The following is a 17,940-nucleotide window of genomic DNA, read 5'->3' as shown; positions in this document are numbered from 1 at the left end:
CATCAAGAAATATATCTGATAGTGTAATGGAAACAATAAATAATGTGATTGAAAACAATTGAAGAAAGTGAAGATGAAGATAAAGAAAGTGAACACTGATAAAAGTGCGAATTTATCGTGGAAAGACGTGAGTGGACAGTATATGAAATTATTTGATTTCACTGAAATAGATGTTGGTGTAAAAGCAGAACTACATGGTGAATATTTTGATAAAGGTCCTTTAAATTTTATGAGTTATTTCTTACTGACGAGGTATTGGAATTAATTAAACAAACAGGTATGCAAATCAGCTAAAAAGTACTGTAAAATTACCCCATACCAGAATTTCTAAATGGCGTGATACAAATGTTGAGGAAATAAAATGTTTTATTGGGATCTTGATTTGGATGGGCTTATGTCGTTTTCCTACAATTGAAAGTTATTGGTCTAAAAGTAGTCTGTACGATAATAAAATGAAAAATTTGATGCCTCGCAACCGTTTCCAATTATTACTCAAGACATGGCATTTTCATAACAACGAAATAGTAACAGATGATAAATTACAAAAAATTTCTCCTTTGACAAACCTGTTAATAAAAATTTTTCAAAAACATGTTGTTCCCAAAGAGAATATATGTATAGACGAATCATTAATACCATTTAGAGGACGATTGAGTTTTCGGCAATATATTGGTAATAAAAGACATAAATTTGGTATAAAACTGTACAAATTATGCATTGAAAAAGGATACACCTATAACTTCCAAATTTATTGTGGCAAGGATAAACTACCAAATCAATCGTCCTCTGAAAATGCAGTACTGACTTTGTCTAATAACCTACTGGATAAGGGACGTACAATTTATACAGATAATTATTACACCAGTATTTCTCTAGCCCATAAATTACAGAACAGAAACACTCATTTAGTTGGAACTCTGAGAATCAACCGAAAATTAAATCCCAAACATATAATTGATACAAAATTGCAAAAAGGACAGACAGTTGCAGCTGAAAGTAATACAGAAGTGGTGATTCAAAAATGGAAAGACAAACGCGATGTTTATACTCTAAGTACAAAACACACTGCCCAACTCACAGAAGACAGCCAAAAGCCAAAAGTTGTAACTGACTACAATAAACATAAAATATACATCGATATGTCTGACCAAATGAAAACATACACCACCTCATTGAGAAAGGGAGTAAAGTGGTATAGAAAGTTAGCAATTGAACTGCTTGTGGGTACTACGAGTAAAGTGGTATAGAAAGTTAGCAATTGAACTGCTTGTGGGTACTACGTTAGTAAATTCCTATATATTACACCAAGAAGTTTCAAAGGAGAAAATGACTATAACAAAATTCAAAGAGAACCTTGTAGTAATATTGTTCTGAAGCTATTTTCTTGTGGCATTTTAAATTAATTACTATTTAACTGGGAATAAGCCACAATTAAAGGTTAAAATACGTTTATTGACGTTTCAATTTCCACTTCGGAAATCGTTATTTTGAGAAACGGTGTCTCAGGACTTGCAACTTCAACGTGGAGTCATATGTCGCCATGTTACCTAATCCAACGGTAACTTTAACATCCTAATAATTTATAAAATATAATGTAAAACAAATGTAACTAATTATTTGTTAAAGGGTTTTTACCCATGTATTTAGTGGCTACATTCATGTACTCCTAGACACCGATGATGGAATAATGGATTCCGAAAACGTTTTGTCTAACACAGCCCGTTTGGGTTTTTAAAAATATATACCTTTTACAAAGGATTTTAATTTTTTTTTTTTTTTAAGAAACTAACGTGGAAAAAATGGAAAATACCAAATTTGTGATGTTTGGTTTAACTTTGATTTTTAAATTGACAAATGGTAGGTAGAATTGATTGTCCCTCTCTTGTGAGTCAGAGTATTCTTAGAGTATCATATTACTATGATTTGCATATACATATATATATATATATATATATATATATATATATATATATATATGTATATATATATATATATATATATTATATTATATGTATTGTAAGGTTCTAACCGTTTTAACTATGTAACTTTGTATGTTGTGTACCTATGGGTATCTAATTGAGCATATTGACGAACTGATGTTGTTGCACGAAAGGCAACGATACATCTTCAAATATATGAAATAGCAGCATACATTGTTGTTTCATTCTCCAAATTGACAGATATCCTTAATTAGACACCCATAGGTACACAACATATAAAGTTTAATTTTTCATATAAGTCTTTATAGTACTGGATCTTAGAATCATAGAGTTAACTGCTGGATTTATAGGTTTTAAGATTTAATTACATATAATATATATGTGTACTTAAACCACTATTTTATATATTGTAAATTGTAACATTTAATGGGTTTGTCCCGTATATTAAATAAATTTAATTAAATGTTGGGTGACATCTATTACATATATATTCAAAAGAAAATTTTTTTTTCAAAAACATTTGGAAATACAAGGGCGTTCTCAAATGGGTTTAGGTATTTGTATGGTATTTTTCAAAACATCCTTTTTCAATACACATTGTTTTTCCACTCGTTTTGCATGTCCACCTTGTATGACACGCAGAACACTTTTCAACTGTTTTCCAGTTTTCCTGAAAAATGAAAGCCTTTGGTGACTTTAATTCTGGAACCAGCTTTTCTAGTTCTTGGTGTTCTTGAAGTGATACCATCTCCCAAATAACTATAGTCTATATGACGACGGAATTCTGACTATTTACATCACATTTACAGTATAAATTTGATGATGTTTCCAGGCATTGGCACTGATCATGTCAGGAAAGTACGTAAATAAAACCCACCATGACTTTTTACCTTTTAAACTTATTCGATATAACAATATGCACTGATCATGCGCATCTACTACACCCATTCCAGAATTGTAGGAAGCAAACAATTTTAGACTCCATTACTGGACATTTTTGTACACGATTTTCTCTTACAATTCCTGTCGCCTTTATGATTTTTTTGTTTCAGTCAGATATATCATTAGTTTTTTGTCGTGAAATAATTATCGAAAAAATATACAGGAAAGGTTTTAATATTTCATTGATATCCAAATTCTACTTTTCAATGTCTTCAATAAAGTATTATTATTAGGCATCAGTGAATAAATTGTTTTTTAGAGCAGTAACAGATGACAAGCGGTCGACGCGCCTTCAGAAACAGCGCGGTTGTAACTTACTAAGAAATGAAGCTGCTTATTTACATGAAAACGCGCCTTTCGAAAAACGCGCAGTCGCCGCTGAGCAACCGCTCGGGACTTTGTGTCCGCGCCTTCAACACAAAACGCGCGGTTGACAAAGTACATTGGAACACATCGGCCTATGCAGTTGGAAGGCGCAGTTTGTGCAGTGTGGTGTATTATCAGTTATAATTTAATAATCTAAAAATATCAAAAATATGGGCGAAGAATTTAATACAGATAAATTCATTGATGAAATTCAAAAAAGACCAGCCATTTGGGACATGACTAATAGCGAATATAGCAATAAAATTATTAAAAAAAACGCTTGGGAGGAGATAGTGTTAATTTTTTGCCACAACGAAGATACCGATGAAAAGAAAAAAATATTAGGTAAGAACTTTTTTTATTATTGTTTTTTTACAATTCAAATCATGCTATTTTGCCAGTCCACTTTGCCTTCATTAACGAAATAATGCATAAATTTATTTCGTACATTTTCTGTCACTCTTCCAGTGCGTCGAGTGGAGGATTGTTGTAGATTAGTTAGCGGTGCTGTATAAAGCGTCTCTTCAAACGTAGAACCATCTCTTTGCCTAACATAATTGTGGAGTACGCAAATAGCTTTCACAATATCTTCAGCGAAATTAATATTTACATCTAACGGTCGATGTAATATTCGCCATTTGTTGCACATGATACCAAATGTACATTCGATATACCGTCTTGCAAGAGTTAAACGATAATTAAAAATTTTTTTTTCGTACGTGAGTAATTTTCCACCAAATGGTTTCATTAGATTTTCCATCAGAGCAAAAGCTTCATCACCCACTATTACATAGGGCACAATGGACCCACCTGTTATTGCCGTTGGTTCAGGAATGTTCAGTGTCTTCTCCATAAGCATTCTGTACAATGTAGATTCTTGAAATACTCCCGAGTCGCTATTTTTCCCATATGCACCAATATCAACCCATGTAAAACAATAATTTGCATCACACAATGCTAGTAGTAGTAGTGAGAAAAAGTGTTTATAATTATAATATAGTGAAGCAGACTGTGCCGGTTGGAATAACCGTATATGTTTCCCATCGATTGCGCCAATGCAGTTAGGAAACTTAGCGTGTTTCTCAAACCCGTTAGCAATTTCTCTCCATTTATCTGCTGTGGGTATTTCCATTACTACAGTTTTTAGTTCTCTCCATAACACTTTACATACTTCATGAATTATTCCTGCCACAGTAGACCTTCCAATCTTATAAGAATAATGTAATTCACCCATAGAACATCCACTTGCCAAATATCTGCAACAAAGTAACAATATTTTATCTATTACAGGAACATCATTACAAAAAAAATGGAAGAGCATAAGGGATCACTATGTCAAACAAGACAAAAAAAAACAAGATGCTAAAATCGGGCTCCGGCGCAAAACCAACAAGCACGTACATTCATTATAATAGGTTGAGGTTCCTGCAAAACTCAGTTCAAAAAAATGTTACTGAAAGTAACTTCGGTCCAGAAGTACATGCAGAACTTCCAATATCAGAAGTGGAAAATGGTAGTGCAGAATTCGTCTTTGGAAGCGACTGTTTCTACACCTACAGGGGAACGCCAAAAAACAAAAAAACTTAAACTTCATCCGGCTGATCAGCACTTTGCTAATATATTAGAAAAAAGTTTAGCACAAAGACAAGTGCCAGACAAACAGGATGAACAAGATGAAGATAAATTATTCTGTTTGTCTCTTTTTAAAGAAATAAAGAAAATACCGGAGAATAAACGTTTAAAAACAAAAATTGATATATATAATTTAATATTGCAAAAACAGACGCCCGAGCCAGAGAAAATTTTCCCAAGTACGTCTAATTATATGAGTTCAGCACCGCCATTACCAAGGTATTCTATACCACACACTCAGCAGTATTGCCCGGCTATTCCATCATCTCAACCTAGTTATACACCTGGACGTGGGACATATACAAGTTACAACGATTCCATTTTTTCTCCAAGTAATGAACAGTTACAAGATATGAGTATGACATCACCAGCTTCCACAGTTGCCACTTACTCCTCACAGGAATCCGAATTAGATTTATTTATTGACAATTAAAGGTATTATATCTAGTCGTTTTGAATCTAATTTTAAGATAGTAAAACCCGCAATTTTTTTATTTTTATTTTTTATGATTCATTAAAATACGTTATATATAAATATATATATATATATATATATATAATTAATAGTATAAATATAATTACCTTAGCGTTATTATGAGTTTTTCTTCTGGTGAAATACAATATCGTACTGCATTGACACTGGCTGTTATTTCATGTCTAATAAGTGCTAACAGTGCATCAAATGATGTCGTCGACATCCGAAAGTAATTAAAAAATTTAGGTCCATGTTGCCTGAGATTTGGGTAGAGGGTAATGTATAAACTATTCGTTAACCGGTTTCTTAGAATTGGATGCACCCAATACCTCCTTCGTCTTTGCTGACGTCGTTTCATCCTTCTATATAACACCCAAAAGCACACCGCTGATTCAATGTCCATCGTCGATGAAAACTTATACACTACTATTTTCTATTTTGTAGCGCTACATGTGAACACTACCGAAAAGGGCAACAAGCAGTCAACGCGCGTTAAAGGCGCCTCGGCCGCTTGTCATCTGTGGCCACCCTTATTTTTTTATTTTATTTTTACGTAATAAACATCTTTGAAAACAGTATTTGTTTTCTTTTATAAAAAATGGCGGCAAATATTTAATTGTATAACTAGAAAACGAACTAACTACACTTGTATTATATACTATTATAAAATAAACAATAAATGGATCGTTGTGTTTAAATGTTTCCATATTTATAAATTTAATAAACAATATTGTTTACTATTACTTAATCCACCTTGCAATAAAAGTAAGTACGGTTCTGGCATCTATCACAATTCTCAATAATTACATGAAATAATTCTCGACACATCCAATACAGTATATGACGTCACAATTAATGACGCACTGAAAGAAGGCTCTGAGAAGGACTATATTACAGAGTTGCCAGATTGGGGTATTTTCCCCCAATTTTGGGGTAATTTGAAAGCGTCTGTGGTAATTTTTATAAGCTGAAATGGTTGGGGGATTTTTTGGGGGGGAAAATTGTGGAGGATTTTAGGGGGGTCATGGTAAATTAAATTTGCGAGTGTAATAATTTTTTGAAGACGATAAAACCTATGAATTATTTCAGCGCCCTCTATTGATAAATAGTATAATTTTGGTTTACTGTTCTCTACATTTGACTACTAAAATTTAAAAAGCCGCGGATCTTTGGGAATCAAATTTTATTTCGTTCAAAGTAATCAAGTAATTCCCCTGTGGGGTAACGAAGAAAATGTCCCTTTCCATGGCGGCATTAGAAAACAAATTTACAACATATAAAAATGATTTTCGGCCACCTAACCACCCCCATTAAGAGTTTTTTTTAAAATTAACAAAAAGACTATTTCTTACATAAATAAATAATATACATATCTGGCTTTTCAGTAGATACCTTTCAGACAACCAAAAAAATGTACCTACTTATCTAAATATTTTAGTCAAATTTTTTAATCAAAAATTAATTAATTAGTTTTGAAATATAATGGCCCAATAAAGACAGAAACAGGGAAATATAGAAAGCTGATGAATCAAGAAATAATAAATATAATTGAAGGAGAAGATATAGTGAAATTCATCAAAGCACAAAGGCTCAGATGGATTGGGCACACATAAAGAAGAGGGACAGAAGAACTGATCAGAAGATAATGAACTGGAAACCAGTAACAAATAGACCAAGAGAAAGACAAAAATAAGGTGGGAAGATCAATTGGTATTAGACGATATATCAAAGATGGAAATTGCAAACTGGAGTGAACCGGAGAGACTGGAAGAAGATAGTAGAGAAGGCAAAAAAAAACATCACAATCTATGAACGACGATCTAAAGGAATCTGCGGACTAATCCAGCGCATGAAATGGATTAAAAGAGTATTAGTATTTGAGCGACCTATACTCTAACAAGAGTGAATTAGCCACATTTTTCTCCCTCAAAATGTCAATTAAAAAACTTTTTGTAAAAGAGATATCTGTACAATTTTTGAAATATCACAATATTAGTGTATCATAGTGTTAAGGATATACCTAACTATAAAGAGCCCCCTGTTATTCCCCAAGCAGATATTTCTCACCAAAAAACTCCCTATCTGCCAATATTCAATCAAATACGCATTAAAGTTTAAAGTAGAGGCTTCACTCGAATTTGAGTAGGTAGGTATTTCACATTTGTATTTACTGGGATTTCACATAGAATTACATATATAAGGCACAAATTGAAAACAATGAAATTATTCCAGCCAAGCATTCAAGCCTTAGTAAATTGATGGTTTAAACAGTTCTTTGTTTTAAAAAAGTGCTTTAGTTTTTTTGTGTTTTTAAGTTAAATTTCTTCAAATTCACGATGTCAAAAGGAAAATCTCATCCCCGAAAATATAGATCCGCCTGGGAATCTGATCCAGAGCTGAAAGGTATGTAGCTGAGACCTTAGTATTGCATGTATATCTGCAGTGTTTGAAACAAAAGTTTTTATTAATTTTATTAAAAATGGTTCATTAATTCTAAAAAAAATATATTTCTATCTACAATTCGACAGATATAGCTGCAATGCTCAAGGTCACTTCACCGATAAACGGAGGAGCCGATAGTCTATTGTATGCAATTTTTCGAAGCGTAAACATCCATATAAAACCTACGTTGCTATTTGCTACGTTGTCAGATAACCTCGTAATTCGTGAAATAGTGATTGTTTGTTGAATTTTCATAATATTCTAGTACGCAAGAGGTGAAATTTCTTATTATTAAAATGAATCACGTAAGTGCCGTAAAAAATCGGGTTCTGAGTGCACAAGCTCGTGAAATTATATACTCGGTTTTAAAATTTACGCAACAGGAAGCAGAAGGAAATGTTCTTCTATTTAGTTATCGAAAGTGCAAGAACGAGTAGCTGCTTTGACAGGTAAATCGATTGTATAATTATATTAAAATGTATATAATATATTATAAATGTTTTGCTTACTTAGATTACCATTTTTTGTTATAAATCAATTAAAAAAAGAGATGTTGTTATAGAGATATAGAAAATAATCGAATAAGAGGAAAAAGTTAATATAATATTCAATTGTTATAGGTGTCAGTTTATCCAGCGTCAGAAAAATAGCTAAAGAGGGTCAAGAGGTTGAAAATGGAGAAACCCCCGGATTCTCCACACCTAATAAACGACAAAAAAAGTCCTCAAAAATACAGCTAGATCCATGTGATCAAAGTATATTACGGAGACAAATATATGATTTTCATCTTCGCCATAAACAAGTTCCCACAATTAAAAAAATTCACCAAAAATTTGTAAATGAATTGAATTATGCAGGTAGTAGAGAAAGTATGAGGATGGAATTCCACAAACTTGGGTTTCGCTGAAAAAAAACAGTCGACAACAGAAAAATGTTGATAGAGAAACACGAAATTAGACATTTAAGGCTGCAATATCTGAGGAATATCAAGGAAGCAAGAAATGCAAATAAATTTATAGTGTTTACTGACGAAACTTATTTACTTACGAGCCATATTGCAAAAAACAATTGGTGTGATACCAGTAATAATGGACTTAAAAAACCAGTGTCAAAAGGGCAACGTTTAATTATTGTTGGGGCAGGAAATGAACAAGGTTTTGTTCCTGGTTCTTATGTGAGGTGGAAGTCGACGTCAAAATCTGGAGAATATCATGATGACATGAACTATGCAAATTTTTAAAAATGGTTGGAAGAAAATCTTTTGTGTAACTTGCCTCCGAATAGTGTAATAGTGTTAGATAATGCGCCATACCATAATACACAGGAAGATAAATGTCCCACATCTGCATCGAAAAAGTGTGTTATGCAGGAATGGCTTCGGGAAAGAAATATTGCATATACTGCCTCTATGTTGAAGCCTGATCTCTATAACATAATAAAATTGCATAAACCTCGTTATGTAAAATATGCAATCGATAGAATTATACGAGCACAAGGACATGATGTATTTAGACTCCCACCATACCATCCAGATTTGAATCCCATTGAAATGGTTTGGGCAGCTTTGAAATCATATGTAGGAGCCAGAAATGTAGACTTTACATTTACATCAATCCAGCAGCTGTCGGACGAATTTTTTGAAACCTTTCCTGTGGAGGAGTGGAAAAAAATAACAGACAAAGTCATCGCAACTGAACGTGAATTGATGTCAAAAGGGCCACTAATGGATGTAGTCGTAGATCGTATTGTTATTAATCCAGATGAAGATTCAGATAGCGACGATTTACAATTAAATTCCGACAGCGAAAATAGCGAACTTGATATTTGAAAATAAAACAATTTATTTTTATAAGCTTATTTCCACAACCGTCGGAAACAATTTATTTTAACTAAATATCGCAATTCTCAGTATGAAACAAATTTAGCTTTCTAATTTAATAGATTTCCATTCATTCAGTTCATTTTAATGATTACAGTAGACTCCCTCTAGTTCGGCCTCGGTTGGATCGGCCGCCGGATGGTCCGGCCGGTCTTAAGAGGGTGAGTCATATCCGTTCGCGCGCTGCGGGCGAATGACCTTCGACAGGATCTATCTTGAATGTTCAGTTTCCGGCCGTCGAAGTAAACTATTTTCAGTGTGTCAGTTTAGTTTACGGGTGAACTTGTAATTGGTCGGTCGCACCTAACCTGTGACAAACGGTTTTGCCATAGCGTACAGTTTCATTTGATCTGCAGATGCATTCGTGTGTGTCTGTATTTGCTGTTTAGTGCAGTATACGACTGTTTTCGTAGTGAACATTTGTGAGCATTGGTATTGCAAGTGTAAGTTGTGCGTGTGCGTGTTTGCTTTGAGAAAAATGTTTTCTAAAATGAGTGAAAAACGTGAACATACGTTTGTAACAATGGAACAAAAACTCAGTATCCTAGAACGTCTAGACAAAGGAGAATCGGTCCAAAGTATTTGCAGAGAATTTAACGTCGGTAAGAGTACTGTAAATGACTGGCGCCGCAACCGGAAATCTATTGAGACTTTTTGTACCCAAATTGAGGCTGAAAAAGTGCTGTCTACTCGATGTACCTTAAAAAACCTAAACTTGAACACGTTGATGATGCTTTGTGGCTCTGGTTTATGCAGGAGCGCAGGCGAGGCACTCCTTTAAATGGTCCAATTTTAAAGGAAAAGACAATCATTCTTCACGCAAAACTTGGAGGAAAAGATATATTCACGGCAAGTGATGGCTGGTTGTCAAGGTGGAAAAAACGCCATGGAGTACATTTTATCAGCGTATGTGGCGAAAAAATGTCAGCAGATCAACAGGCAGCAAGTGACTACTGAAAAATTAAAGAGTATTATTGCCAGTGAAAAATATAGTCCAGAGCAAATTTACAATATTGATGAAACAGGTCTAAACTTTAAACTGATGCCTCGGAAAACATTTGCCACAGCACAAGAAACGTCAGCCCCAGGGTTTAAAATAAACAAAGAGAATTACTATTGCTTTGTGTTCGAACGCGTCAGGGTCACATAAGCTGCCTCTGTTTGTAATTGGAAAATCGGTAAAACCTAGAGCTTTCAAAAACTTGAATATGAGTTGTCTACCAGTGTACTACAGGGCACAGAAATCCGCCTGGATGGAGACTTACTTGTTCAAAGAATGGTTCGTTGCCGAGTTTGTGCCTAAAGTAAAACAACATTTGACATCTTTGAAGTTGCCGATTAAGGCGCTTCTTGTGCTTGACAATGCACCTACACATCCTGAAGAGGACCTAGAATGTGAAGGTGACAGTGGCATTAAGCTATTGTATATGCCACCTAACGTGACAAGCATATCCCAACCAATGGACCAAGGGGTGATCGAGTGTTTCAAAAGAAAATACCGCAGAAATCTACTCTCTGAAATCCTAGACAAATTAGATAGTGCGGAGGGTGGCACAAGCTTAATTCAGGCCCTTAAGTCAATAAACTTGAAAGATGTTATTTATATGGCGGCTAAAGCATATGATGAAATTCCATCATCCACCTTTATAAAGTCTTAGAGAAAAGTTTGGCCAGATGTGGAAGAGATCGTTGTTAAAGCCCAACAAGAAAATCCAAAAACGAATGAAACCACTATTCAGGTGTTGGAACCAGATGACAACCTATCAATTTTATCAGTTCTTCAACAACTGCCAGATATTGAACTTACAGAGAGTGATGTTACAGAATGGATTGTAAGCAACGATGATGAGCTTGGCAATGAACTATTAAATGACGATGAAATTGTTCAAGCTGTAATAAATCAAGAAGCTAATGACAAGGATGAGGAAGAGGATGGGGAAGAAGGAAGTAGTGAGGGAAATTTAAGCCATGAAAAGGGAAGGGCCGCACTTGAACGTGCGACGATGTACGTAGAGCAACAATCCACTGCAACAGTTGTCGACGTGATGTTTCTGAGAAAGTGGCGTGACTATGCTTTTAAAAATACAAAAAAAATCAGAAAAAGCAAAAGAAAATTACAGACTTCTTTTAATTTTATAGGTTATGTGAAAAGTCATACGTCTACAGTAATATCTTTAAATACATTTCTAGTTTGTTTTTACAGTTCGTAATGTGTTTTCTATTTAATTATATCCTTCGAACCGTATCGGTATTTACTTTTTAATACGTGTAATAACTCATTCTCTAGTGGCACAATATGATAACTCAACAAAGCCACGTCAAAATCTTCTCTTTGGTAAGTACATAATGTTGTCAACACTTTAAAAAAAAGAATTTTGTTGATTTTTAAGCATAGTTAATGGATTTAATGGTGTTATTTTAAATTTTGAAAGTAAATCCGGATAGTCCGGCCATTTTGTAGTCCGGCCGGGGGTTCGGTCCCGAGGCGGCCGAACTAGAGGGAGTCTACTGTATGACTAATAACTTCAGCAAATAACATATTTTATCAATTACCTCAAACATTTTAACTTTGATATTAGGGCTCTGATAATAAATATAATTATAAACTCATTACAGTAATTATGGAGTATTAATATTACAGTTCAATGGACAACCTCTAAAATAATATTCGATTAGGCAACACCGCATCAATCAATGTCTGGTCGAGTCAAATCGTCACCATCGCAGTTATTTCTGTTTACTTGTACTAACGATTACATATCAATTTTATAAAAATTATTGTATTAAATCATTAACCATTTTATGTGAATTATTTAAACATAAGTGCTAACATTCATCTCTTCTGGAACGATGTATTTATATATGCCCCAGTACCATAAATTTAACAAATTTTTAAAATTCAATTACTTGGAGGGTAAGAGTTTACAAAAAAAATACAGTTTTATTTAAAAATAATTTATTTAAAAATATTTATTTTGACAAAAATAATTCCTTAAACAAACATGCAACTAGTCTAATAAGTAAGAAAAAAACCCTAAAATCTTACAATAATTTTTTTTACGACTAGGTTGGATTTCTGCAGAGCCTTCAGATGTTAGGCTTTCTGCAAAATGTGCAGCACTAGTTTGGCTGCCCATAAAAAAGACCTATTACTACACATACACTACACAAATATTTCAGACACTTTCAGATAAAAATCCCCTTAAACTTGACAAATTGGCTGGCACAAGGTGGTTGTCTAGATATAATGCAGTAGTTAAAATTATAGACCAATGCGATGCACTTAAATTACACTTTCAATTAGCAAGAAATAGTGAAAAGTGCTATATGGCAGAACATTTATATTTAACTCATTCACTGCCGGTCACGCCACTGTGGCGTGCTCGGCTATATGCACCCTGTGCCGACCACGCCATAGGTGCGTGGTGTACATGTCTGCTAATAAGAAAGTTTTTAAGTAGTCGGCACTTGCTTTATAGCTATCAGACTTCATCGGCACTTCGAGAAGGTTTATTGTGTCTCAAATTTCATATCGGTTCGAAAGTCAGGATTTTGTTTTGTAAGTAATTAAAAGTGTTTGATTATGGCTTCTGGCAATAACCCTGGTTCGTCTGGCGTTAAAAAAAGAAGAACAGAATTCGAATTGAAGAAGCCTTTAACGGATGAAGAATTACGACAAATACTGGAAGAATCCGATGATGACACTTTTGATGATTATGAGTCGAGTGGAAGCGAATACGCCGACGATGAAGATTTAATAGATTTGACGGATTCGGATTGTGAATCACAGCGTTCTAACCATGAAGATACTGGCATCGCTGCTGAGGTACAGGTACCGATACTTACTAATCAAAATAATTATATATGGGACGATCCACCTATGATCAAACAAAATATCATTTTTACTCAAAATTGTGGATTATTAGTTCAACCTGAAGGCAATAATCCGATAGATTATTTTAATCTTTTAGCAGATGACACATTTTTTCAACTTGTGGAATGGAATGGAATGTGATGCAGATCATTCTTTAATAGAAAAAAAAAAAGAAAAAAAAAGAGTGCTACTTTAATAGCTCATCCTCACGACTGGGCTACATTAATAAGATGTACCAGTAATAAATTTAAAATAGTAGAAATGAAACAAAACTAATTTTTGGACTTCGCAGAACTTTTAAAAGGTCCATTAGTCCAAAAACACAAGAATAACAGCGGTGAGCATTTTTTATGGCGTGAGTGCCAATGGTTGATTTGTGACCGGATATTCGGTCAATTCGATTATAATACATCTCTAAAATGTGATACACCTTTTAAGCGTATGTCATTAAGACGGAGAGGTCGCGGTCACACCATTAATGTCACTTCTGCGTGCACGGGTCCTCTTCCTGTCACAAAAGAAAAAAGAAAGATCTACTAGATCTCATTGATTTGATACCTCCAATATTTCATCAATTTTACAAGCATCTTCCAACTACCCTAAATATACCGGAAATTGATCCAGATCTCGAAGAAATAGATCCAGAGATTTGAAAGACTGTTGCTATAATAATCATCTTTATTTTCTAGATCTGGTTTACTTTTATATTACTTTTTCATTTTTATTAATAATTATTTGTTAAAAAACATATTCATTTGTCAATATTTTGTCAGTAAAATATTTAATGCTGTTTTGGTTTTAATTCCCAATCCATTATAATCACTTTCAATGGTAGATACACAAAAATATAGATATAGAAAAGTCGCGGTCAGAAGGTCTTAAGTCAGTAAATAGTAAGATCTATATGTTTTAAGTGCATTTAAAATATTAAAAATCTACGAAAATCGTATTCTTACTATAATTATTATTTTATTATGGTACATTAAATGGTACTATTGTACTAAATTGGTTAAAGGTAACGTGCGATTTATAACAATTCTTGAAACATTCAAGTATTCCCCCTGTAAACTTTGATTTTATGACTTAAGCCCTTTTTGCAAAACATCAAAGATAAAGATATATATATATATATATATATATATATATATATATATATATATATATATATATATATATATATATATAGGTAAAGACTCTATAAATTATTTTTTACTTTATCTTATCTTTATTTTACTTTACTATATCTTATCGTTTATGGTTCTAAGTTGGCTCTTGATGTATTTACGTCTGTATGTCTCGATTTTTTCGTTTTAGTGTATCGTAGCGTTGCATGAGTTTAAAGTATCGCACAAGAGACAATTTTTTTGTTTTATTCATACATAGTAGTTCTTTTATATCTCTCTCTTTCTTCGATTATATTCGTAATTTGTATACATTTTCTCTGTCGAATTACTCTAAACAGAATTTTGCTTTAAAATTGTGCGTTATTTCTTCTCTTACAGACTTTCTTTTTAGACATATTTTTCTGTCTCTGCTTTATCTCGCGTCTCGTTGAAACAGATTAGAATCCCGCACCAGAAATACATTTTTTAGGTTTATTTATACATATTTTCTAATGTCACTTTGTATTTTTTGATTACGTTCGTAACTTGTATATACGTATAGAGGGTGTCCCACAATTAATTGGACATTAGCTAATGGTTGATGGCTGACATCAGAATAAAGCGTTTGAGCTCAAATTGAGTAGATAGGTAGACACTTCAGGGCACTTTTTTCCCCAGATTCTGGGGAAAAGTCATATATTCGCGTCTATATGACTAAGCCAATTTAAGATGAACATAATTTATATCTAGTACCATATAACAATATAAAGTAGAAAATAGTAAAATATATTGTAATATTTTTATTCTTTGTTTAAAGTACAAAGTACAGTAACTAGATGTCCCTAGTACCTTACTGACTAAAACGTTGTTGAAAACAAATAGATACTAGTAACCGGGTATATACATGCTACTTAATATTTTAAAATTATTCGCAGCCACGATGTGGAAGGGAATAGACGTATTAGTTTTTATGCTAACGTTCGCAAGCGTGTTTTGCAACGATTTCTCGGAAAAAGACGCTATTGCCTATCTAAATCAATATGAACAGATCGATAATAGTACAGATTTCTCTACTTTGATAATTAACTTTCAAGAAAAGTATAATTTACCAGTGAATGATTTGCTTAATAACGCAACAATCAAATTGATGCGTCGTCCGCGTTGTCAACACAGTGATAACGAATTTATAGTGGCTTCTCCACGGCACAAACAACACCTGCGATGGTATTTTCCTCAAAGAACGCCCAAGGCCCAAAAAGACGCAGAAACGGCATTTCAGATGTGGCAAAATGTTTCAACCTTAACATTCACAATGGTTACAAATCCTACGCTAGAGCCACCGGATATAACCATAACTATGGTTAGGGGAACTCATAATTTTAGAGCAAACTGTATGGGAGATGACGAATGTCCTATTAGATTTGTTGGAGGTGCTGCTTTAGGACATTCATACTTTCCTCATTCCACAGACACCTGTACAGAGATACATTTAGATATAACGAAGCCCTGGCATTTTGGAAACGACTCTATACCTGAAGGCCGTATAAGTTTTCTTATGGTACTGGTTCATGAAATTGGGCATGCTCTTGGAATCGGTCATAGTGGTACTCAAAGCGCTATCATGTATAATATGTATCAGCATAAGATTAGTGGTCTACATAATGATGATATAAATGCAATACAGTATCTATATGGGCCTAACAATACATATGCTCCAAACCCAAAGTTTACAACAACTAGCTCAACAACAACTCGTAAGCAAACGACCCGTTCAAGGTATACAACGGTACATACACCAACAACTAGTTCGACAACGTCAAGACCAACAACTAGTTCGACAAGACCAAGGCCTAGTAAGCAACCGAAAAATTTGTGTGATATTGTTCCAGATTTTATGTTTTTAGCCACTGCTCCAGAGTTTTCAAATTACCGATTATATATCGCCCGCGATAAATTTATATGGAAACTAGACTTGAACGAAATGATTATTCCATCTCAGCCTGAACTTCTTGCTGATTATGTTCCTGCAGAATTACGTCAATACACTTTACAACACATTTTTCAAACAACAGCCGGTGATTTGGTTACAATTGTGCCACCAAACAAATATTTCTCAGCATCCTTTCCTAGCATTCAATATATTGATAATTTTACACTTAATATACCCAAGAAGGCCCACATCAATGCTATTTTTCAATCAAATTCCGGGCAATCCTATACATTTTACAACAATATGTCATATATAGAATTTTCTAATGATTTTACTAGCGAGGTAAGAAGAGGCTGGATAAAAGACATATTTCCGGGAATACCTGAAGATATTTCTCTTGCACTTCGATGGATTGACGGTCATATGTACTTTTTCCGTCAAAATACTTACTATAAATTTAATGAATTTACTAGAAAAGTTGTGGCCGCTGGACAATTTAACTGGAATCTATTTGGGATGCCCTGTCCAAACGAAAATATCTTACAACAATTAAAAACTCTAATATCTAAACTTGTATCTGTATATAATTAAAAAAAAAAGTGTAAAAGATGTGTTTTGTATTTACGAGTAATAATAAAAATTGTAAAAAATATATGTTTTTTATTTATCAAATTCCCGGAAGAAGCTAACATTCTATTTACTATGTAACATGTGTTCAAAGCCAAATATTATGTTAGAATTGTAAAGAAAAAGATTTTTAGCTAAACTGCAATATATTTACGACTTAAAATGTTAGATAATAAGTAACAAAAAATATAAGTCTATACAGGGATATGTTAGTCATCGGGATGGATATACACCTAACCAAACATATTTAAGGTATTGGTACTGTTGGACGAGTCCATTTAACTCACAAAATAGGGGAGTTCGCTATGCAAACGGCAAACTTTTTTTTCAATTTCATTTAAATCTATAACACAGATAAGGACAAATAGCAGTTTTATGTAATAATTGAATGTTATGTTATTATTAAGTGATGTGTCTTTAAACAAACTCGTCCTAGTTTTTCAAAATCACTAATATTTGGCACGTTTCAAGGTCAACAAAGAGGTATAAAAGAACGCCCTAATAGAAGGCCTGTTCATTCTGCTGTCAACCTTCAACGAGTACGTCACGCTATAACTTTGACTGTGAACGTTGTGATTTGTTAGTGTCCAGTGTTGTTGTTGTTGTTGTTCTCAAGGCGATCATCATGGTCTGGTCTTTAATTACCACAGGTAAACGTTTTATTTCTAAATTTAACACTTATTTAAATTCGTTTCAATTACGTTATGAAGAGTGCAAAGGTAATTTAAAT

General features: G+C 33.5%; 2 protein-coding genes across 11 annotated transcripts in view; both read left to right on the top strand.

The window, feature by feature from the left end:
- LOC140450093 (uncharacterized) overlaps positions 1–17,940 on the top strand; it is a 141,509-nt gene that overhangs the window by 22,105 nt on the left and 101,464 nt on the right. The gene's annotated exons all lie outside the window — the stretch shown is intronic.
- On the top strand, positions 15,594–17,174 carry LOC140450798 (matrix metalloproteinase-18-like). The gene has a single exon (XM_072544471.1). It carries the CDS (start codon positions 15,594–15,596, stop codon positions 17,172–17,174), a length of 1,581 nt encoding a protein of 526 aa, XP_072400572.1.

The sequence above is a fragment of the Diabrotica undecimpunctata genome, chromosome 9 (genome assembly GCF_040954645.1).
Source record: "Diabrotica undecimpunctata isolate CICGRU chromosome 9, icDiaUnde3, whole genome shotgun sequence".
Classification (NCBI taxonomy): Eukaryota; Metazoa; Arthropoda; class Insecta; order Coleoptera; family Chrysomelidae; genus Diabrotica; species Diabrotica undecimpunctata.
The sequence above is the reverse complement of the archived record's forward strand: the minus strand, read 5'-3'. Positions and strand labels throughout refer to the sequence as shown.